Source organism: Schistocerca nitens, chromosome 10 (assembly GCF_023898315.1).
Source record: "Schistocerca nitens isolate TAMUIC-IGC-003100 chromosome 10, iqSchNite1.1, whole genome shotgun sequence".
Classification (NCBI taxonomy): Eukaryota; Metazoa; Arthropoda; class Insecta; order Orthoptera; family Acrididae; genus Schistocerca; species Schistocerca nitens.
The window spans coordinates 76043970-76068805 of NC_064623.1; the positions used below are offsets into that span (position 1 = coordinate 76043970).

Genomic DNA, 24836 nt, shown 5'->3' on the forward strand with positions numbered 1-24836 from the left:
TAAAATACAATGATCGATAGGATGTTTGAGGTGTTTTGAAAATAATTTGTATACTTATTGAACATCAGGGGGCTACACAAAGCATATCTGCTAGTTATATGAATGGAATGGCAGCACTGGATTAAGAAGACGTGGCCTCTGAGAACAAAATTTCTACCTTGAAGCAAAGCCATAACTGACAGTACTCTGGCTAGCTGAGCAAAGTTCTCGAGTCTCAACTGCAAACTACGCCGAGATATATTGAAATCATTTCTAAAGCTTTGCCAAAAGACAGTGAATATTTCGAATATGCTTCTGAACCATAAAAGACACTGTTACAAACCAAACTGATTTATTGCGAGTGTGTTACATTTTCTGGTGCGGATACGAGTTTGCTTTTGCATGATAGTTTACCTCAGCCACTATGTTACCATAGAGGACCTGATCATGGCATAGTGGAATGCCGAAACCACTTACTTCTGGAATAAATCAGAGTTAAAAATACAGCTGGTGGTTTGTTCATTGCTGATTATATATACATATCGGCTGTCGTCTTATCGTCCTATCAAGGATGGGAGAAGTGAAACTTATAAGAGGTCTTTCAGTTGACTAGTGAAATACTATTAGATGTGCAGTATTTGTAAGAAAAATAGAGCTAGTTCAGGAAGATGCTTGCCTAACACATGAATATGTACAGAATATGTCTTAGAAACTGTGCTTTAAGGATAACCGCTGAGAGCACATATAGTGAGAAACACGTTTACTACGTTTAAAGAGAAAGTGCGTTTCAAACAATCTCTTCACAATTTATTGCTTTTTCGAAGGCCTTGGTAATGTCAGTGCGGAACGGGTGTAAACGCTCCATCGCGATGTGAAGGAGAGGGAACACAGGTGAAGCAAGTAACGAAGATTAGGTTTCAAGGTCATAACAGGCGAGGAACACAGATAGCAAAGCAATGTAGGTGTTGACATCTGTTGCTGTCTATTGTTTCTAACGGATATCAGCCACATATTGTTTATAGGACGAGAAATATCAGAATAGGTTTCGGACAATAGAAGATGAAATAAAACACATTGAAAGGTAAGTATAGAGTTTGCACTGACGGGGAATATAAGTTGGAATTCAAGGAGCATCGACGATGATATTGAAATTATAACAGCCTTTACCGTAACAGAAAGGATACCCTAATCCCAAAGACAGGACTTTTTCGAATTTTCCATTTTAAAGCACGACGAATTTTAATTTCAAGGATAACATCTACATCTACATGGATACCCTGCAAATCACATTTAAGTGCCTGGCAGAAGGTTTATCGAACCACCTTCACAATTCTCTATTATTCCAATCTCGTATAGCGCGCGGAAAGAATGAACACCTGTATCTTTCCGTACGAGCTCTGATTTCCCTTATTTTATCATGGTGATCGTTCCTCCCTATGTAGGTCAGTGGCAATAAAATATTTTCGCATTAGGGGGTGAAAGTTGGTGATTGGAATTTCGTGAGAAGATTCCGTCGCAACGAAAAACGCCTTTCTTTTAATGATTTCCGGCCCAAATCTTGTATGATTTCTGAGACTCTCTCTCCCATATTTCGCGATAATACAAAACGTGCTGCCTTTATTTGAACTTTTTCGATGTACTCCATCAGTCCTATCTGGTAAGGATCCCATACCGCGCAGCAGTATTCTCAAAGAGTACGGACAAGCGTAATGTAGGCAGTCTCCTTAGTAGATCTGATAGATTTTCCAAGTGTCCTGCCAATAAAACGCAGTCTTTGGTTAGCCTTTCCCACAACATTTCCTATGTGTTCCTTCCAATTTAAATTCTTCGTAATTGTAATACCTAGGTATTTGGTTGAATTTACGGATCTTAGATTAGACTGATTTATCGTGTAACCAAAGTTTAACGCGTTCCTTTTAGCACTCATGTGGATGACCTCAGACTTTTGGTTATTTAGGGTCAACTGCCACTTTTCGCACCATTCCGATATTTTTCCTAAATCGTTTTGCAGTTTGTTTTAATCTTCTGATGACTTTATTAGTCGATAAACGACAGCGTCATCTGCAAACAACCGAAGACGGCTTTTCAGATTGTCTCAACATCGTTTATATAGATAAAAAACAGCAAAGGGCCTATAACCCTACCTTGGGGAACGCCAGAAATCACTTCTGTTTCACTCGATGTCTTTCCCCCAATAACTACGAACTGTGACCTCTCTGACTGGAAATCACAGATCCAGTCACATAACTGAGACGATATTCCATAAGCACGCAATTTCACTATGAGCCGCTTGTGGGGGTACAGTGTCAAAAGCCTTCTGGAAATCCAGGAATACGGAATCGATCTGAAATCCCTTGTCAATAGCACTCAGCACTGATGTGAATAAAGAGCTAGTTGTGTTTCATAGGAACGATGTTTCTAAACCCATGTTGACTGTGTGTCAATGGACCGTTTCCTTCGAGGTAATTCATAATTTTCGAACACAATATACGTTCTAAAATCCTGCTGCATATGGACGTTAACGATATGGGCCTGTAATTTAGTGGATTACTCCTACTACCTTTCTTGAATATTGGTGTGACCTGTGCAACTTTCAAGTCTTTGGGTACGGATCTTTCGTCCAGCGAACGGGTTGTACATGAAGAAGATGAGAGAAAGAAAGAAAAGGGAAAGAAAGAGAAATAGCTGAGTTGTTAGCCCAGCTGACTGTCATGTGGAGGGCCCCTAATCAGTTCTCAGCCATGCACAGGACAGGGGGAGCAGGATCGGGGAAGGGGTGGCCCCTCCATACCGCACCTGCAGGACACCACACTCATAGGATGACACGGCGGTCGGGTGGCATAGCGTCCTCCTCCCGCCGTATCGCCGAATTCAGTTTCTTTTCATACTTTATAACCTCCTTTCAAAACATTGTCCACCACCCCGCATACTGATCTTTCAAATCCTGTGCCGCCCCCCCCCCCCCCCCCAGACACACACAATAGACAGAAAGTGTATGTGTTTTCCGTAGCACTTTCTCAGGTCTGAGAGACCACTTCCTAATGTGCACACAGGCATTAGGCGGGAAAATAGATAACACGTCAGTCGTGACAGTAGTGGGGACTGCCTGCCAACGAGGCAAACTCATGTCCGCCTTTTTACACTACTGGCCGTTAAAATTGCTACAGTAAGAAGAAATGCAGATGATAAACGGGTATTCATTGGACAAACATATTACACTAGAACTGACACGTGATTACATTTTCACGCAGTTTGGGTGCATAGATCCTGAGAAATCAGTACGCAGAACAACTACCTCTAGCCGTAATAACGGCCTTGATAGGCTTGGGCATTGAGTCAGAGCTTGGATGGCGTGTACAGGTACAGCTGCCCATGTAGCTTCAACACGATACCACAGTTCATCAAGAGTAGTGACTGGCGTATTGTGACGAGCCAGTTGCTCGGCCACCATTGACCAGACGTTTTCAGTTGGTGAGAGATCTGGAGAATATGCTGGCCAGGGCAGCAGTCGACCATTTTCTGTGTCCAGAAAGGCCCGTACAGGACCTCCAACATGCGGTCGTGCATTATCATGCTGAAATGTAGGATTTAGAGGGATCGAATAAAGGGTAGAGCCACGGGTCGTAACACATCTAAAATGTAACGCCCACTGTTCAAAGTGCCGTTAACGCGAACAAGAAGTGACCGAGACGTGTAACCAGAGGCACCCCCATACCATCACGCCGGGTGATACGCCAGTATGGCAATGACGAATACACGCTTCCAATGTGCGTTAACCGTGATGTCGCCAAACATGGATGCGACCACCATGATGCTGTAAACAGAACCTGGATTCATCCGAAACTGATTCCATATTCTGCTAACAGTCATTGGATCTCGACCAACGCAAGCAGCAATGTAGCGATACGATAAACCGCAATCGCGATAGGCTACAATCCGACCCTTTTCAAAGTCGGAAACGTGATGGTACGCATTTCCCCTCCTTACACGAGGCATCACAACGTTTCACCAGGCAACGCCGGTCAACTGCTGTTTGTGTATGAGAAATCGGTTGGAAACTTACCTCATCTCATGTCAGCACGTTGTAGGTGTCGCTACCAGCGCCAACCTTGTGTGAATGCTCTGAAAAGCTAAATATTTGCATATCACAGCATCTTCATCCTGTCGCTTAAATTTCACATCTGTAGCACGTCATCTTCGTTGTGTAGCAATTTTAATGGCCAGCAGTGTACACTGCACTGCCCAATTAGAGGATCATTTTTTCGAAACCCTGTAATTGTCTCCCATTGGGACGAAGAACTTTGAAATTTGGCTCAAAGGGACCTACAGCCGGCCCCTGTAATGGTTGAAAGTAGTGGCACCCTGTCATGTCATCCTCGCGCTCGCCGACGTTTCAAGCAGCAAGGAATTAAAAAGCACTCCGTCTTCAGGCCACAAGTGGCCCATCGGGCCCATCCGACCACCGTGTCATCCTCAGCTGAGGATGCGGATAGGAGGGGCGTGTGGTCAGCACACCGCTCTCCCGGTCGTTATGATGGGTTTCTTTGGCTGGAGCCGCTACTATGCGGTCGAGTAGCTCCTCAGTTTGAATTACGAGGCTGAGTGCACCCCGAAAAACGGCAACAGTTCAAGGCGGTCCCGATGGTCAACCATCCAAGTACCGGCCACGCCCGACAGCGCTTAACTTCGATGGTCTGACGGGAACCGGTGAACCACTGCGGCAAGGCCGTTGCCAGCAACGTATTGGCACATACGAAAAATACCACAGTTCGGAGGTTCATGTGAGATGCAACGCGGGTCAGAATTTCTAAAATAATTAGGAAAAGTGGCAACAAAACGACTATTCACGTTGGTGTGTAGAGTGTACGACTCTGGAAATACACCGTATGACTTTCGGAAAAATATCATCCAGACAGTTTCGAAGACTCCAAGGGTTGCGAGAATTATCGCACAATCAGCTTAATACCTCATGTATCCAAGTTCCTGACAAGAATGATATACAGAGGAATGCAAATGAAATTGAGGATGTGTTACATGACGATCAGTTTGGCTTCAGGAAAGGTAAAGGCACCAGAGAGGCTATTCTTACGTTGCGATTGATAATGGAAGCAAGACACGTTCATAGGATTTGTCGAACTAGAGAAAGCATTCAGTAATGTGAAATGGTGCAAGATGTTCGAAATTCAGAAAAAATTTGGGAGAAGTATAGGGAGAGACTGGTAATATACAATATGTACAAGAAGCAAGAGGGAATATTAGGAGTGGACGACCAAATACGAAATGCTCGGATTAAAAAGTGTAAGTCAAGAATGTAGGCAACGGCCTTGCCGCAGTGGATACACCGGTTCCCGTGAGTTCACCGAAGTTAAGCGCTGTCGGGCGTGGTCGGCACTTGGATGGGTGATCATCCAGGCCGCCATGCGCTGTTGCCATTTTTCAGAGTGCACTCAGCCTCGTAATGCAAATTGAGGAGCTACTCGACCGAATAGTAGCGGCTTCGGTCAAGAATTCCATCATAACGACTGTGAGAGCTGTGTGCTGACCACACGCCCCTCCTATCTGCATCCTCAACTGAGGATGACACGGCGGTCGGATGGTCCCGATGGGCCACTTGTGGTCTGAAGACGGAGTGTTTGAGACAAGAATGTAGTCTTTCGCCCCTACTATTCAATTGGTACATCGAAGAAGCAATGATGGTAATAAAGGAAAGATTTAGGAGAGGAATCAAAATTCAACGTGAAAGGATATCAGTGATACGATTCGGTGATGACATTGCTGCCCTGAGTGAAAGAGAAGAATAGATTACACGATCTGGTGAATGATATGGACAATCGAATGAGTACAGAATTAGGATTGAGAGTAAATCGATGGAAGACGAAAGTAATGAGAAGTAGCAGAAATGAGAACAGTAAGAAACTTAACATCAGGATTGATGGCCACGAAGTAGATGAATTTAAGGAATTCTACTACCTAGCCAGCAAAATAACCAATGACAGAGAGAACAAGGTAGACATCAAAAAGCAGACTAGCACTGGCAAAAAGCTCATTTCTGGCGAAGAGAAGTCTACTAGTATCAAACATAGGGCTTCAGGATGAAATGTGTGAGAACATACGTTCGGCACACAGCATTGCATGGTAGTGAAACATGGACTATTGGAATGCCGGAACAGGAGAGTCTGGTACCGCGCGCCGCGAAATTTGAATCCTCGCCAGACGTCATGGACGTCGAAGATCGCTAGAGGTCTCTGCACCATTGCGCTGTAAGCTGTGGCGGCGCGCACCTCTTTGCCAGCTTTTATTGTGAGGGCGCCACAGTGGAACACGTGGTTCCAGCGGCCAATATCGGCGCCCCCGATGGAGTACTTAAGGGTGCCCTTCTCTTCAACCAGCGCTACAAGGTCGACCCCTCCCGTTCCCCTCCTCAATCCCTGCGCTGCCAGAGGTGTCTGCGCTATACGCACACCCAACAGCCGAGTGCCGCGAGGCCCCCACCTGCCCACATTGTAGGCAAGCACACTTCCTCCGGCAGTGACCTAACCTTCAATCCCCTCCCTCCTACAATACCTGCAATCTCCCCCATCCCACCTACTCCCAAAAGTGTAAAGCCCAACCCCCTCTGACCACTCCTGAACTCACCGTCCCTGTCCATCCTCTGGACGGCCCCACCCCTCCTGGAAATTCCCTTCGCCCACCCCCTACCGCTGAGGACATCATCAGATTCCTCACCATCGTCCTTCAGAATGTTCATCCTTTTCAGCACCCCCACACTCTCCAACAGATATCCCTCGCTGCCCGTTCCATTTTCCAACTCAAAATGTACACCACCTACTCCAACAACCAGGCCCATTTCACCTTCTCCTGTCTTGTCACCCTTGTCTAAATCCCTGACATGGGCTGACAGCATCGTATCCTTTTCAACAACATCCGCTCCCTTCCCACCAACAAGAACCTCTTCCTGCACACCCTTGCCACCCACTGTGTGGATGCTTTCCTCCTCAATGAAACCTTCCTCCAACCCCACCACACCATCCACACTTCGCCCTACCTCCTCCATCGCTCCGATAATCCCCTCCCGATTGCACATGGCTGCGTTGCCATTGGTCACCACCGCCAGATCCCCGTTCGGCTCCAACCTCTCCTTCCCGACCCCACCGAACACCTGATCGTTAGTCTCTTCTTCCCCGGCCTTACCGTTACCTACGCCACCATCTATGTCCGCCCTAACGCCCCTATTCCCTTCGACTTCCTCGCCCACATTGACCGTACCTTCTCCTCCTACGTGATTTCCGCCGACCTCAACATCCATAGTCGTTCCGCCGCCCAGTTACGGTGGTGGCATCGGTTCCTCTCCTCCCTTCAAGGCGACCTCATCCCCATCCCCCAGCACACCCGTCCAGAATCCAACTCCACTCCTGATGTTATCCTTTCCTCCCCCAACCTCCTTGGTCACATAAGGGTGGATGTCCTGTAGCCTATTGGTAGCGACCATCTCCCTGTCCTCAACGTTTCAGACGGTCGTCGCCCCCGCTCTGACCCTCACCATGACGCTCCCCCTAAGTACGTCCATGACTATTCCCGTGCCAACTGGAATGCCTACCGGGATACCCTTTCCACCCAGGTCGATAGCCACCCCTTCACCTACCACCACCCTGATGATGTAACACATGCCGCCTCCTTTCTCCAGCAGACCTTGTCTGAGGCCGTGGAGGCCCACGTCCCTACTGTCGCCATCCACCCCCACCGTCCTACCTTACCCGCACAGGCTGTCCTCCTCCTCTGTGAATCCTGCCGTCTCTACCATGCCTTCCTCCGCAAGCGTGACCTGGACACACTACGACGCCACCGGCAACTCCAGCGACACATTCGTAATTTGCTCGCGGCTAAGAAACGCCGGGACTGGCGACAGACATGCACCCGTTTAAATGCTACCCTACCTATCAACTCGTCCAAGTTCTGGTCAGCCTTCCGTCGCCTTACCGGAACTAAACCCTCCCCATACTATTCTCCATGATGATCACCCCTTCCCTGACACCCTTAGTAAGGCCAATCACTTTGCCTCCTACCTCTCCGATGTGTTTTCCATCCCCGACGATCCCCAGTTCGATTACTCCCTCTTCCCGGATGTCTGCGATCGAACTGGCACCTCTGTCCCTCCCCTCGCACCTGGTTTCCAGTACTTGGACAACATTGCACACACGGAACTCAATGCCCCTATCACTACACAGGATCTCATTACTACACTCCGCACAAAACGCAACACCGCTCCTGGTCACGATCGTGTCACCTACCGTCACCTTCGTGAAGCTCCTGTCGCTTTCCTCTCCACTCTGGCCAGGCTCTACAATGTAGTCATGTCCACCCGTTACTACCCTGACCTGCGGAAAACCTCCCGTATCCTGATGTTCCTTAAACCTGGCAAACCGCCGTCCGCTGTCTCCTCCTACCGTCCCATCAGCCTTACCTCGGTCTTCAGCAAGGTCCTGGAATCTATCCTCACCCGACGCATCCACCAGCATCTCCGCCAGCACCGCCTCCTTCCCGTTACCCAGTGTGGCTTTCGGCCGTCCTTCTCTTCCGACGACCTTCTCCTTCACCTCACTCATCTCCTTTCCGACCAGCTTAATTCCCGTCGCTCCGCAATCTTCCTCTCCCTGGACCTCGAACGTGCTTATGACCGCATATGGCATTCCGGTCTCCTCTTCAAGCTCCAAACCTTCGCCCTTCCCATTAACTACGTCCGGCTGATCGGCTCCTTTCTCTCCCATCGTCCTTCCTACATCACCATCCATAACACGGATTCCTACACCTTTCTCCCCTCCGCTGGTGTGCCCCAAGGCTCCGTCCTCTCCTCCCTTCTGTACCTTTTGTACACGGCGGACATGCCGCCGCCGTCACCCCCCGTCCACCTTCTCCAGCTTGCCGATGACACCGCCTTCCTTGCCATTGCCCCCACCCTGCAGCGCTCCCAACACCTTCTCCAATCCCATCTTGACCAGTTCAATCCCTCCAAAACCCAGGCGATCATTGTAGGCAAAACCACCCCTTCCTTCTGCCTCCTTGATTTCTATCTCACCATCTGTGGCAGTCCTATCGCCCTCACTCCCACCTTTAAGTACCTTGGCGTCACCCTCGACCATCGCCTCTCCTGGACTCCCCATCTCCGGACAATCCAAGCCAAGGCACGCTCCCAACTCTGTCTCCTCCTTTCCGGCCGTACGTGGGGTCTGGACCCCTCCACCATCCTCCACACCTATAAATCCCTCATCTGCCCTATCCTTTGTTCCGCCCATCCAGCCTGGATCTCCGCCTCCCCTACCTTTTTATAAATCCCTACAAATCCTTGAACGCCATGCTCTCCGCCTTGCCTATCGCATCCGTCTTCCCTCCTCCACGCGGATCCTGTATGATCTCATCCCCTTCCCCCACCTCCTCCTTTTCCTTGAAAGGATACGGATTCTGTACACCTCCCGCAAACTCGATCCTCCTCATCGGCTTGTCTCACCCATCCTCTCCCACCCCCGCCCGTTGCCGCGCCTGTATTCCCACGTCCCACCCGGTCTCCATCTCTCCACCCTCCTTACCCTCTCCCAAGGTGGCTTCCGCCAGCTCCCCCTCCCTGATGATGTCCTCCTCCCCTCCATCTACCCCTCCTACCAACTTTGATCCTCCCTCCCTCTTCCTGTGTCTGTTCCTTTGGGCACCCTCCCTCCCTCCTTCCTTTCTCCCCACTCCTCCCCCAGGCCTCCCCTCCCCTGACCTTCTGCTCCTCCTCCCATCTCCTCAGCCATTGGCATCTTTGTTCTCCCCTCTCCACCGTCTCCACCCACTCACCCTTCTTCCCCTCCTGGCAGGTCCCCGGACTCGCACACGCTACGTGGACTTTGGCGCGCCAGAGATCTTCGCCATCAGTGTCTCGTGTGTGTGACGTCGCTTTGTGTTTTTAGTGTCCGCCATCACGCTTCTGCGTTCACTTGTGCCGTCGGATTCGTCAGTGTTATGTGCGCCGTGTCAACGTGTTTTCAGTGTCGTTATCGTCGAGTGTGAACGGCTCCGTGTTTTTTGTGTATCTGTGACCACTATTTTTTGCCTGTCACTATGTTCATTCTATTTCTCCATTCTTGTACTGTTATTGTCCACACTATGGCTGAAGAGCGGTGTAGCATGCCGCTGACAGCCTACCTGATTGTTCAGGTATTAAAATAACAATAAAGGGAAAAAAAGCTGTCATCCAGTCTAATCTCGCGTACGTCTGTGGACACATCGCCTCGCGTTAGACATCTTACTTTCTTGTTCTGTGTATGAGTGGACGTGTTAGGTTTCCTTGTGACTCCGTTGTTTGATCTTGTCGTTGTTCGTTCTGTCCTTCTTTGGCGATGTCCATCCTCTCCTGTTGTGTTGTTATTTGCGGGCCTCTCCGCAGGTCCCGCCGCGCTTTCCGTCATTTCAACCCTACGACCGTCCCGGTCGCACTTACAACAGAGAGAATCGAAGCATTTGTGATGTGGTGCTACAGACAAATGTCGAAAATTTGGTGGAGTTATGTGAAGGAATGAGGAGGTTCTGTATAGAATCGGAGAGGAAAGGAATATGTGGAAAACACTGATAAGGAGAAGGGACGGTGATAGGACATCTGTTAAGACATCATGGAATGACTTCCATGGCACTAGAGGGAGTTTTAGAGGGCAAAAACTGTAGAGGAAGACAGAGATTGGAATACATCCAGCAAATAATAGAGGACGTAGGTTGCAAGTGCTACTCTAAGGTGAGGAGGTTAGCAGAGCAGAGGAATTGGTCACAAGGTGCATCAAACCAGTCCCAAGACTGATGACAAAAGAGAGAGAGAGAGAAGAGAGAGAGAAAAAAAGAAACTAAACACGATTTCCTTTTGCAACTCGGTTATGACAACAATGATACACAATGACAAGCATTCTGAAAAGAATTGAATGACAATGTAAACTATGTAACACTGGGAAGGTTTGATTACAGAGTGAAGGCTTTCACGGCAGGTGTTGTCATCACTTAACACTTCCGGGATGAGATGCCGTGGTCCATACATAAAACTTGTTACATGGACCCATCGGGAAGAGGAACTGGATGGCTTCCTGTTATATCCAAGAATTCAATTCACTATGGAAAAAGAAATCGATGGTCACCTGAAATTGTTAGATGTGACTGTAATCAAACAAGAGGATGGATCATTGGGTCATAAGGTTTTCAGAAAAGACACACACACACACACTGATCGTTATCTGCAGAAATATTCTAACCACCACCCAAGACATAAAAGAGGGGTGATTAAAACATTAATAGATAGGGCGCACAAAATATGTGAACCAGCTCACTTAGATGATGAGATTGAACACCTTAGAGCGACCTTCAAGAAGAATGGGTATTCCAACAGAGAGATAGATCGTGCACTACGCCCTAGACTCACAACCAGGATGGACGAGGATCGACACCAACCGAAGGGGAAAGTGTTCTTACCATTCATCAGTAAGGTCACTGACCGAATTGGAAAAATTTTAAGCAAGTACGATGTGGAAACTGTTTTCAGACCCACCACGAAAATAAAAGAATGTTTAAGATCCGTAAAAGATAAACGACATCCTCTAGCTACACCAGGTGTGTATAAAATTCCGTGCAGTTGTGGAAGGGATTATATAGGCACAACAAAAAGAAGCGTCAATACCCGTCTGGGTGAACATAAAAGGAACTGCCGCCTTGGACATATAGATAAATCAGCTATAGCGGAACACGTGTTTCAGGAAGGTGATCATGAAATAAAGTTTAGCGAGACGACCGTCATAGCGAAGACGTCGCATTATTATGCGCGAATGTACAGAGAGGCCATTGAGATTGCCAAACACAGCAATAATTTCAATAGAAAAGATGAAGGCATTAAGCTGGATCGGATATGGATGTGAGCATTGCAGCAACAGTGTGACAATCGATTAATTTCAATTGAAAAAGTTGGCAATATCAGACACGTCACGTCACGTGATTGACAATGGCGCCCTCTGGATGGCTTATATATACAGCGCTCACTCGCGCTCTCGTTGCAGTTCGCCCATTGTCCTCGGAGGATGCCTTGCACAGTCGAAGGCGAAATGTCAGGGGAGAGTTTTATGTATAGACCACGGCATCTCAGCCCGGAAGTGTTGAGTGATGACTGGGAAGGTTTGTTTGTCCTGTCAGGGTCGCCAGCTACCATAGCTGGACTGCTGTGTCACGACCTCTTGAGCTTGCTGCCGTCCTCGAGCAGCGCCGAGAGGACCTTCCTGAGGAGGAGGTACAGAGCTGAGGACGCGGCAGCGGCAGCCAGCAGGACGACTGCGATGACGTCGAGCAGCCAGCGCTGGAACCAGTGGAGGTCCAGCGAGGCGCAGCGCAGGTGGGGCGCCCCCTGGTGCCTCAGGGCGTACTCCGTCCACCAGACGGCCGTCTCCAGGGCTGTCTGCGGCCGGTCCCGGTAGATGGCCGACAGCCTCTTCATGCGCTGCTCGTAGCTGGGGGCACAAACAGGTTCTGGTTCACAACCGTGCTAGTGGCAGTAGCTATTCACAGACATAGACACTGTGCAAAGAAGAAAAGTTTAATCGAGATTGCGACACAGTACGAGGGTGACTCCAAAAGAAATGCAAACTATTTTTGTAAAAATTCAGTTTTCATTCATATGTGTAAAAGTTTTACAGTGTGTAGATACATCCTTCGTGTTTGTTTTCAAACTTAGTTCAACCTGTTCCCGTGAGTGCCGCCGTCACAGCATGTCTTCAAGATGGCTGCTACGCTTGAAGTTCTTCAGAAGCAACGTGCTGTCATAGAATTCCTGTGCTGTGAAAACGAGACAGTGGGAATCATCCACAATAAGTTAATAATAATAATAATAATAATAATAATAATAATAATAATAATAATAATAAAGTACAACAAATACTGGAACAAAATAATGTGCAAACAGAAGAAGAAGAAAATAGAGTAATGGACTCAAACATCCCAGAGCAAACAAATAAAGAACAACGCGCATCAATTAAACAATCAGAGGAAAACGAAATCTTGCGACAGCCACCAGAACAAGCACAAATAGAACACGAAGTGACACACATGTTAGATATAGAAGAAAAATTTCAGCTGACATATATAGAATACAAAGACACAAATACAGACATTAGACCATTCTTGCATTGACTGCCAAGTAACCCACAAGTCGAAACAAGAATAAAAACTATCAACACAATCATACACAACAAAATAAATGAATATACAACTATGGAAGAGTTATAACTACTGGTTTATATAGGAGCACTCACTACACTAAATATACACACTAGGCAGAGATCAGAACCAACCAATACACAGAAGAAACCCACAAAACCAGCATGGCAACACAGGCTACAGATCAGAATAGAAAAACTGAGAAAGGACATCGGACAGCTAACACAATTTATAAGAAATGAAATGTCAGAAAAAAACGAAAAACGTTAGGTAAAATCTCACAACAAGAAGCGATAGAGCAATTAGATGAGAAGAAGAAGAAATTACAAGCATTGGCCGAACGACTTAGGAGATACAAAAAAAAGTGAAAACAGAAGGAAACAAAACCAAACATTCAACGCAAACCAAAAGAAATTTTACCAGACAATAGATAACACACACATTAAAATAGACAATCCACCAAACATAACAGACATGGAACACTTCTGGAGCAACATATGGTCACACCCGGTACAACATAACAGGCATGCACGGTGGATACAAGCAGAAACAGACACATACAAGATGATACCACAAATGCCTGAAGTGATAATTTTGCAACATAAAGTCACCCAAGCTATTAATGCTACTCACAATTGGAAAGCCTCTGGAAAAGATAAAATAGCAAATTTCTGGCTAAAGAAATTCACCTCAACACATTCACATATAACTAAATTATTTAACAGTTACATTGCAGACCCATACACATTCCCTGATACACTTACACATGGAATAACTTATCTGAAACCTAAAGATCAAGCAGAGACACCAAACCCAGCTAAATATCGCCCCATAACATGCCTACCAACAATATACAAAATATTAGCTTCAGTCATTACACACAAATTAATGACACATACAACACAGAACAAAATTATAAATGGAGAAAAAAAAGGCTGTTGCAAAGGAGCACGAGGATGTAAAGAGCAACTGATAATAGATGCAGAGGTGACATATCAAGCTAAAACTAAACAAAGGTCGCTACACTACGCATACATTGATTACCAAAAAGCTTTTGATAGTGTACCCCACCCATGGTTACTACAAATATTGGAAATATACAAAGTAGATCCTAAATTGATACAGTTCCTAAACATAGTAATGAAAAATTGGAAAACCACACTTAATATCCAAACAAATTCAAATAATATCACATCACAGCCAATACAGATTAAGCGTGGAATATACCAAGGAGATTCATTAAGTCCTTTCTGCTTCTGCCTTGCTCTGAACCCACTATCCAACATGCTAAATAATACAAATTATGGATACAATATCACTGGAACATACCCACACAAAATCACACATTTGCTATACATGGATGATCTAAAACTACTCGCAGCAACAAATCAACAACTCAACCAATTACTAAAGATAACAGAAGTATTCAGCAATGATATAAATATGGCTTTTGGAACAGACAAATGTAAGAAAAATAGCATAGTCAAGGGAAAACACACTAAACAAGAAGATTACATATTGGATAACTGCAGCGAGTGCATAGAAGCGATGGAAAAAACAGATGCCTATAAATATCTAGGAAACAGACAAAAAATAGGAATAGATAATACAAATATTAAAGAAGAACTAAAAGAAAAATATAGACAAAGACTAACAAAAATACCGAAAACAGAATTGACAGCAAGAAACAAGACAAAAGCTATAAATACTTATGCTATACCAATATTGACCTACTCATTTGGAGTAGTGAAATGGAGTAACACAGACCTAGAAGCACTCAGTACACTTACACGATCACAATGCCACAAATATAGAATACATCACATACGTTCAGCAACAGAAAGATTCACATTAAGCAGAAAGGAAGGATGAAGGGGATTTATCGACATAAAAACCTACATTATGGACAGGTAGACAATTTAACAAAATTCTTTATAGAACGAGCAGAAACTAGCAAAATACACAAAGCAGTCACTCATATAAATACATCGGCTACACCACTGCAATTTCATAACCACTTCTACAACCCTTTAGATCACATAGCATCAACAGATACGAAGAAAGTAAATTGGAAAAAGAAAACACTACATGGCAAGCACCCGTATCATCTAACACAGCCACACATTGATCAAGACGCATTCAACACATGGCTAAGAAAAGGCAATATATACAGTGAGATGGAAGGATTCATGATTGCAATACAGGATCAAACAATAAACACCAGATATTACAGCAAGCACATTATTAAAGATCCCAATACCACAACAGATAAATGCAGACTTTGCAAACAACAAGTAGAAACAGTAGATCACATCACAAGCGGATGTACAATACTAGCAAATACAGAATACTCGAGAAGACATGACAATGTTGCAAAAATAATTCATCAACAGCTTGCCTTACAACATAAACTTATAAAACAACACGTTCCTACATACAAGTATGCACCACAAAATGTACAGGAGAATGATGAATACAAATTATACTGGAACAGAACCATTATAACAGATAAAACAACGCCACATAACAAACCTGACATCATACTCACCAATAAAAAGAAGAAATTAACACAACTAATCGAAATATCCATACCCAATACAACAAATATACAAAAGAAAACAGGAGAAAAAATTGAAAAATCCATCCAACTGGCTGAGGAAGTCAAGGACATGTGGCATCAGGATAAAGTTGACATTATACCAATTATACTATCAACTACAGGAGTCATACCACACAATATCCACCAGTACATCAATGCAATACAGCTATATCCAAACTTATATATACAGCTACAGAAATCTGTAATTATTGACACTTGTTCAATTACCCGAAAGTTCCTAAACGCAATGTAACATATACCGTACAGTTAAAAGGAAGTCACGCTTGATCAAGGTCCGCGCCACTTTCATTTCGAACCAGACCTAAGGTCTGAGAAAGGAAAGAAATAATAATAATAATAATAATGGCGTGTGACGAGGGCCTCTCGTCGGGTCATCCCCGTTTTGAAGAAGGGACATCGAACAGATGTGCAGAACTATCGACCTATATCTCTAACGTCGATCAGTTGTAGAATTTTGGAACACATATTATGTTCGAGTATAATGACTTTTCTGGAGACTAGAAATCTACTCTGTAGGAATCAGCATGGGTTTCGAAAAAGACGGTCGTGTGAAACCCAGCTCGCGCTATTCGTCCACGAGACTCAGAGGGCCATAGACACGGGTTCTCAGGTAGATGCCGTGTTTCTTGACTTCCGCAAGGCGTTCGATACAGTCCCCCACAGTCGTTTAGTGAACAAAGTAAGAGCATATGGAGTATCAGACCAATTGTGTGAAGAGTTCCTAGATAACAGAACGCAGCATGTCATTCTCAATGGAGAGAAGTCTTCTGAAGTAAGAGTGATTTCAGGTGTGCCGCAAGGGGAGTGTCGTAGGACCGTTGCTATTCACAATATACATAAATGACCTTGTGGATGACATCGGATGAGCTTTTGCGGATGATGCTGTGGTATATTGAGAGGTTGTAACAATGGAAAGTTGTACTGAAATGCAGGAAGATCTGCAGCGAATTGACGCATGGTGCAGGGAATGCCAATTGAATCTCAATGTAGACAAGTGTAATGTGCTGCGAATACATAGAAAGAAAGATCCCTTATCATTTAGCTACAATATAGCAGGTCAGCAACTGGAAGCAGTTAATGCCATAAATTATCTGGGAGTACGCATTAGGAGTGATTTAAAATGGAATGATGATATAAAGTTGATCGTCGGTAAAGCAGATGCCAGACTGAGATTCATTGGAAGAATCCTAAGGAAATGCAATCCGAAAACAAACGAAGTAGGTTACAGTACGTTTGTTCGCCCGCTGCTTGAATACTGCTCAGCAGTGTGGGATCCGTACCAGATAGGGTTAATAGAAGAGATAGAGAAGATCCAACGGAGAGCAACACGCTTCGTTACAGGATCATTTAGTAATTGCGAAAGCGTTACGGAGATGATAAATAAACCCCAGTGGAAGACTCTGCAAGAGAGACGCTCAGTAGCTCGGTACGGGCTTTTTTTAAGTTTCGAGAACATACCTTCACCGAGGAGTCAAACAGTATATTGCTCCCTCCTACGTATATCTCACGAAGAGACCATGAGGATAAAATCAGACTAGCCCGCATCTCGTGGTCGTGCGGAAGCGTTCTCGCTTCCCACGCCCGGGTTCCCGGGTTCGATTCCCGGCGGGGTCAGGGATTTTCTCTGCCTCGTGATGGCTGGGTGTTGTGTGCTGTCCTTAGGTTAGTTAGGTTTAAGTAGTTCTAAGTTCTAGGGGACTGATGACCATAGATGTTAAGTCCCATAGTGCTCAGAGCCATTTGAACCATTTTTTTTGATAAAATCAGAGAGTTTAGAGCCCACACAGAGGCACACCGACAATCCTTCTTTCCACGAACAATACGAGACTGGAATAGAAGGGAGAACCGATAGAGGTACTCAAAGTACCCTCCGCCTCCGCTTTCAGAGTATGGATGTAGATGTAGATGTAGACCGCTCTTTCGATTTGAAGCCACTTCGTCGACTTGCGCGTCGATGGGGATGAAATGATGATGATTAGGACAACACCCAGTCCCTGAGCGGAGAAAATCTCCGACCCAGCCGGGAATCGAACCCGGGCCCTTAGAATTGACAGTCTGTCGCGCTGACCACTCAGCTACCGGGGGGGGGGGGGGGGGGGACCACAAGAAGTTGAAAGAGGTGTATGGAGATGCTGCTATCGATCGCAGTACAGTTAGTCGGTGGGCAAGCAGGTTACTTGATGAAAGCGGGCACGGCAATATTGAGGATTGTCTTCGCAACGGCAGGCCTCGTACTGCACACACTCCAGACAATGTGCAGGGAGTTAACGAATTAGTGACTGCTGACAGACGCATCACAGTGAACGAGTTGTCACGCTACGTTGGGATAGCGGAAGGAAGCGTTTGCAGAATACTGAAAGTGTTGGTGTTAAAAAAGGTTTGTGCCAGGTGGGTCCCCGGGATAATGACAGTGCTTCACAAAGAAACAAGAAAAACGGTGTGCAGCGAAAATTTGGAACAGTACGAGAATGGTGGAGATGAATTGTGACAGGTGATGAAACATGGCTCCATCATTTTTCACCAGAGACGAAGAGGCAATCAATGGAGTGTCATCATGCAAATTCACCCAAGGGGAAAAAAAAAAAAAAATCCAAACCACACCTTCTGCTAGAAAAGTTATAGCTACGGTGTTTTTCGATTCCGAAGGACTCTTGCTTGTAGACATCATGCCAAGTGGAACCACCATAATTCTGATGCATATGTGACGACACTGAAGAAACTTCAAGCTGGACTGAGTCGTGTTCGACCACATCGGCAAAAGCAAGATGTTTTGCTGTTGCACGACAATGCACGGCCACATGTTAGTCGAAAAACCGTGGAAGCGATCACAAAACTCGGATGGACAACACTGAAACACCCACCTTACATTCCTGACCTGCCTCCATGTGACTACCATGTCTTTGGGAAACTGAAAGACTCTCTTCGTGGAACAAACAATGGCTCAAACAGGTTGGTCCAGAATTTTACCATGCTGGTATACAGGTGCTGGTTCCAAGATGGCGTAAGGCAGCTGAGAGGGATGGAAATTATGTGGAGAAATGAACTTATTGTTCCTAAAGAATGTATCTACACACTGTAAAACTTTCAAACATGTAGATAAAAGATGGACTTTTTTTAAAAAAATAGTGTGCATTTCTTTTGGAGTGACCCTCGTAATTCAGGTATTAGAAGTGAAGTCTTATTTTACTCCTGTTTTCATCTCATTTCGGAGCAATTAGCAAGTCACAGCCCTGTTGAATTACCTCCCCACCTAGCGTTGGCAACAGAGTATTCCTGCGATGGCACAGGGCTCGAGTGTCTGGTAGTCTGACGAACACAGCAACTCGCTGGGCCTAGGTGTGGCCATGTGCCACTGCAGTGAGCGAGTCACAACTGAATGGAGGAAGCGGCATCATATTGGAGCCAGTACTGGAGGCTACCAGCAGCCACTGACCAGACTCCTCATACGGCGCCAGACCGTGCTTAACTGGCTGGTTGGATCCATTTGTGTACGAGGATGGCTGGCCAAGGGAGATGACTGTTGATCATGTCCATGTGTAGCTGGAGATCGGAGGGTAGATATTGTCATCAGAGGGACCCAAAGTGGAGACTTTGGGTATTAAGTCGGCCACCAGAAGGCTAGCAGCTTTCTCAGAGGACAGCAAGCTGCGCGAGGTTGTTTCTGAAGAGAAGCAGCGAGGCAGTTTGGTGGAATCTGCAGTCAGGGCTTGCTGTGGCTCACTATCCACATGGGACATCAATCCCAGTCTGCAGATGCAGGACAGTGCTCGACTTGGTGCATCCAGGGGCTGCAACACGGCCGCAAATGAGATGTTGTTAGCTCTGGTGTATGGATTCAGCTACTGCAGTTAACTGCGGTTGTGCCAGTTGTGTTCGGGGGAAGTCTTTGGTAGGGAGGTTGAACTATGCAAGAGATCACATTGCAGCTCCACTGAGGCCTGTCACCTAGTGTATTAAAGCTTGAGATTGTGTAGATTATTGTTTGCTCCATTCAATAAATTTTCATTTCTCATTTATTGTGTTTATGATTATCAGCAGGTAATCTAGGTTCTCTTGATATTTGTTTGTATATTATTAGGGGTGGGCATATTTTAGGATAATACATTATGGGCCAAGATTTGAGTACTGCGTGCCTTTTTTGTTATCGTTTTGATTCAAATAGCTCAGAGCACTATGGGACTTAACTTCTGAGGTCATCAGTCCCCTAGAACTTAGAACTACTTAAACCTAACTAACCTAAGGACATCACACACATCCATCCAGGATTCGAACCTGCGACCATAGCGGTCGCGCGGTTCCAGACTGTAGCACCTAGAACCGCTAGGCCACCCCGGCCGGCCGTCATCGTTTTACTGTTGTTTGTTACTTATGGTGGATTACTTATCTCCTGTTACTCTTACCTTGTGCATGTGCTTCGAGTCATTGAGTTTACTTAAGCAATATGTTACAAAACCTGTTAATGACTTTCGGCCATACAGCCAGAGACACTTTCTACTTCCACCGTTCCCTGCGCTATATTACACATAAAAAGAGGGAAATAATTCTCCCAAGCAAAGATGATACACAAGTTTCCTGTCGAGCCAGTTACTTTAAAACTTGACACAGGGAATCATGCACATTACGCAATTAAAATAATGATATACACTGATAAGGCAGAACATTATGACAATCGACATGCTATTGACATAAGCCCGTCCAGGAAATAGCAACGTCACCCGGCGAGCAATGACTGATAGTCATACACACGCACGGTGCATCTAGCATTAGTGAGCGTGCTGTCCGTTGTAAGGTGTCAGGCAAATCCAACACCTTCCATGAAAACCCTGACATGATAGCAAATCTGGCAGTATGTCACACACCTCTGAATAAATCCTGACATTAAATTCATCAAAGTAATAGGATCAACGAGTGAGCAAATGGAATACCACAGACTAACACAAGAACGCCTAAATACATGTCACGCCTTCCCACCGTGAAACAGACGCAGTTCCGAGGGGAGAAACGAGAACAGAAGCCGAGAGCAGACCCATGTAAGCTAGAAGGCCCTATGATAAGGGCCGGCCGCGGTGGTCTCGCGGTTCTAGGCGCGCAGTCCGGAACCGTGCGACTGCTACGGTCGCAGGTTCGAATCCTGCCTCGGGCATGGATGTGTGTGATGTCCTTAGGTTAGTTAGGTTTAATTAGTTCTAAGTTCTAGGGGACTGATGACCACAGCAGTTGAGTCCCATAGTGCTCAGAGCCATTTGAACCAACCTACGATAAGGGACGAACACCCACATCTCCCGCCGACCGCCAAGACCACCCCTCAGCTCATGTTAAAAGATAGAGCCCTCCAGAATAACAGTATAGATCTTACGATAACACTAAAAGGGCCACACCAGCTGCAGGTTTTAGCGTGAGCCTATACGCTTCTCTGTTATGTAGCAAACACTAAAACACATTGCCCCACCATTAAAAGTATAACGTATCTCATTGGATAGACAGAATTTTTGTAGGCGGAGCTTAAGGTTAACATTGAGACCCTGACTGGTCAGTTGAAAACACAGCCAGATACCTTTTTTTAAACCAACTTCGGTAAATTATGGTAGTTAGAGAGAGTTGCTTCAGAGACGGCGAGGTGTGTGGAGCTGCGCCGCCCGCCGCTCCCTGACGCTGCCTAACCACCAACAAGGTAATGAACGCATGTGATGCCGCATAAGAGCGCATAAGGCTTCACTCAGAACTGCAGAAGTCTCATCTGTACATCCCCTTTTTTGCGTAATACTAGTGTCGATCGTCAATTAAAGCTCATGGTATTCACATTTGCTACTGGAAGTAAAAATCTGAAACGTGATGATTTTTCTGTTATGTAATTATTGAGAAGCCACATCAGCCACTGTAATTTACGACAAGTTGAATAAGTAATTAAAGATAATTGAGGGTCACTGTAGACGATTTGGATAGTTTTCTCTTTCATGAAAGTTAATTTAAACTTAGATAATAGATGTGATATGGCATAGGTCATCCTTCGATCCATTGTAGAGCTTGGAAACCCATTTAGGGAATATTCGTTCACATTTTTGTTGAACACAGTTGGTTTTTATCATCCTGTATTAAAATATTTCCTTTTATCAATAGTGCAATTTATAAACAATGTTTTGTGAGTAGAATAAAAATTCCTGTGGTAATCTTAACTGCTTTTCCGACGTTATTTTACCAGCTAACTAAAAATAGGAAAGCCTTGAACCCCTTCCAGTAAATTTAGTTAGTATTAAGATTGTTTTACAGGGAGTGCAGTGGAGCTGATGCTGAAATCATTAAGTATTTGATTATACCATCGCTTGTCTCACTGAACTCTTCTGAACTCTACATGTCATGTGTAGTCTGGCGTCTCCTTACCAGCAATAGGTCCCAGGTTCAAACTAGTCAATTCGCTAAAAAACACGCTCAAAGCATCGTTGCGCGAAAGTGGTAGGGAGACACGACTTAGAACAAACAGACACCACGCAGAATGTTAGAGAATGGCGACCCTGCCATGATGGTAAAATACCATGATTGAAGGTCGACCACATGCCTAACTAGGTCAGAAAAATATCCTGTTGAAAAATTTTCGTAACAAAAAATATTTTCTGAAATGCATAAATAGTCGAAAACAGTAGCTGCAGCGATAAATTGAAAGTATTCAATAGAAAGTGAGACATTCTAGCAGAGACAATAGCATAATTAAGTTAGGAATTTTAATATTGTTAGAATTAAGTTTTCTCTCCAATGAAAGCGCACGGGTGGCGGATACATCGTTGACAAGTTGGTTCTGATCCAACAAGTAAGTGAACGGATTGTCAGTCTTGGGTATAATAAGTGTCAAGTCGTGTGAACAAAAAGCTTATGAAACGCGCGAGATCGTATGAGCGCATGTTAACGCGAAGTAGGGCGCGTGAATGGCTTTTAAACCAGGAAATAAGGGAATCGGAAAGATTAGCAATGGCAGATCGAGACCTTGATCGAATTGAGGTAGACACCCAGCATGAAGACGGACAGAGAATAGAGGACAGTACAACAGACGATGCAATACCGCGAGAAATAGGACAGATAACGTACCATAACGAGGATAATGTACGCCAAGGCAAGAAAACGTAGGTCGGCATACGACGGAGGAGCAGGAAAGTAGGGAGACAGTCGATGAGGTTTCTAACTTGCGTTTTGAATCCGTAGAACCCATAGTACAAGTAATCAGAGCTCCCTCACAACAGAGTACAAGGAATTCGAGCAGAAACGTGTCACCGCACAGTTCAATTCAATCAGTTGCAAACCAACACTTGGGCGAAAATACAGAGCGTAGGACGTCGGAAGCAAACGCAACAGGACCCACCAATCTGGCAGAATTATTACAAGAAATGACAGAAACCATGACAAGGCAAAACAAAGAAATTGCGAACCAAATTCAAATTCAGAATGCAGAAACCACGAAACAAATGCGCGAGATTAAAGAACAAAACAAAACAAAAAAAAATTCAATTACACCTAAGTCATATTGAAGACAAGGCAAAAGAATCTCGAGAAGTGATAGGAAATTTAATAACAGGTCACAATCAATTAAGAACAGACATTGACAAGGTACAAGTGGACGTACAAACATTGCTTAATGACACTCAGGACGAGATCAAAACATTACGTAACAACACCCATTGAGAAGTCAAGAAACTAGAGAAACAGATAAACGTAATTACTAGACAATCAGCAGGTACAGCGCGTGAAATTGTTGAAAACAGTGTGTTCAAAAATGGTTCAAATGGCTCTGAGCACTATGGGACTCAACTGCTGAGGTCATTAGTCCCCTAGAACTTAGAACTAGTTAAACCTAACTAACCTAAGGACCACAAACATCCATGCCCGAGGCAGGATTCGAACCTGCGACCGTAGCGGTCTTGCGGTTCCAGACTGCAGCGCCTTTAACCGCACGGCCACTTCGGCCGGCAAAACAGTGTGTTACCCAAACGTATCACAAAAGCAGTGCTGAAAAGATATGATAATCGCATAGTCAAAATAGAAGCGCAAACGAAGCAACAATTTCAGAAATTGCGAACAGAGTTGTTGCAAACCATTGAAGAGCGTAGTGAACAGGATCGAACAAGCACTGAGTCTGCAACCACATCCGTATCTGTAACAGCACCGGAAAAACAAGCAATTAACGGAGATATCATGCATTTTCGATTCCAATCACAGGCGGAAAGTAACAGAAGTGAAATCAGACAGCCTGCACAGCAACAAACACGTTTCGAAATTCTTGATGAACAAACGGCACCACAAACACATGCGGAACTACAAATGTATGTTTCAAGACAGTTTGGATCGTGCAATGAAGCGGCAAGGTTAGCCAGACAAGATACCGAACCAATACCTGACAATCGAAAGCCAGGTCGCGAAGAGTACAGTTCAATGCATTCAGCTACACGCTCACAACCGATGGAAGAAAATTATTGCGTACCACTTCAACGACATAACGCAAGGGCAGGCGAAAGTTACAGTGGAGAATATCCAATGGATATACCACAACCTGAAAGAACGACGGGAGAAATAATCAGAAACAAAAATGGCGAAGAATCGCGAATTTCATATGGAACTATGACGAAGTACGACAACGATCATTTCCTCACAGTCAGAAAAATTCAACACTTTCGAGAAGGAAACTCATTACATCCACAAACTTTTATTGATCAATTCCGAGTAGGATTACCAGAACACTGGACACTAGCACACAAATTAGACTTTATATGTGCACACATGTCAGGAACAATCGCAGAAACCATGCAGAATGTTGCAGCGACATGCCGATGGTACGAAGATTTCAGAGAGGTTTCTCTCACGATATTGGTCTAGCGAAGCACAGAACACAGTGAAGTACGAATTATTACAGAACCCATATTTTGAAAATTCAGGAGAGAAGAGTCCCGTGAAATTTTTCGAAGTAAAGAAAAATCAATGCTTAGATGTACCATACAGTGACGGAGAGTTGATTAAATTGTGCGCGATGAAGTTACTATTGAAA

At 45.1% G+C, this 24836-nt stretch overlaps 1 protein-coding gene and 1 pseudogene across 1 annotated transcript in view; one reads left to right on the forward strand and one right to left on the reverse strand.

Annotated features, from left to right (window-relative positions):
• LOC126210535 (UDP-glucosyltransferase 2-like) overlaps positions 1–24836 on the reverse strand; it is a 333713-nt gene that overhangs the window by 221488 nt on the left and 87389 nt on the right. The window contains exon 5 of the mRNA XM_049939786.1: positions 12254–12485. Within this exon, the coding sequence (XP_049795743.1) occupies positions 12254–12485 (232 nt within the window). The remainder of the gene's footprint in view (positions 1–12253; positions 12486–24836) is intronic.
• On the forward strand, positions 5294–5411 carry LOC126211024 (5S ribosomal RNA; annotated as a pseudogene).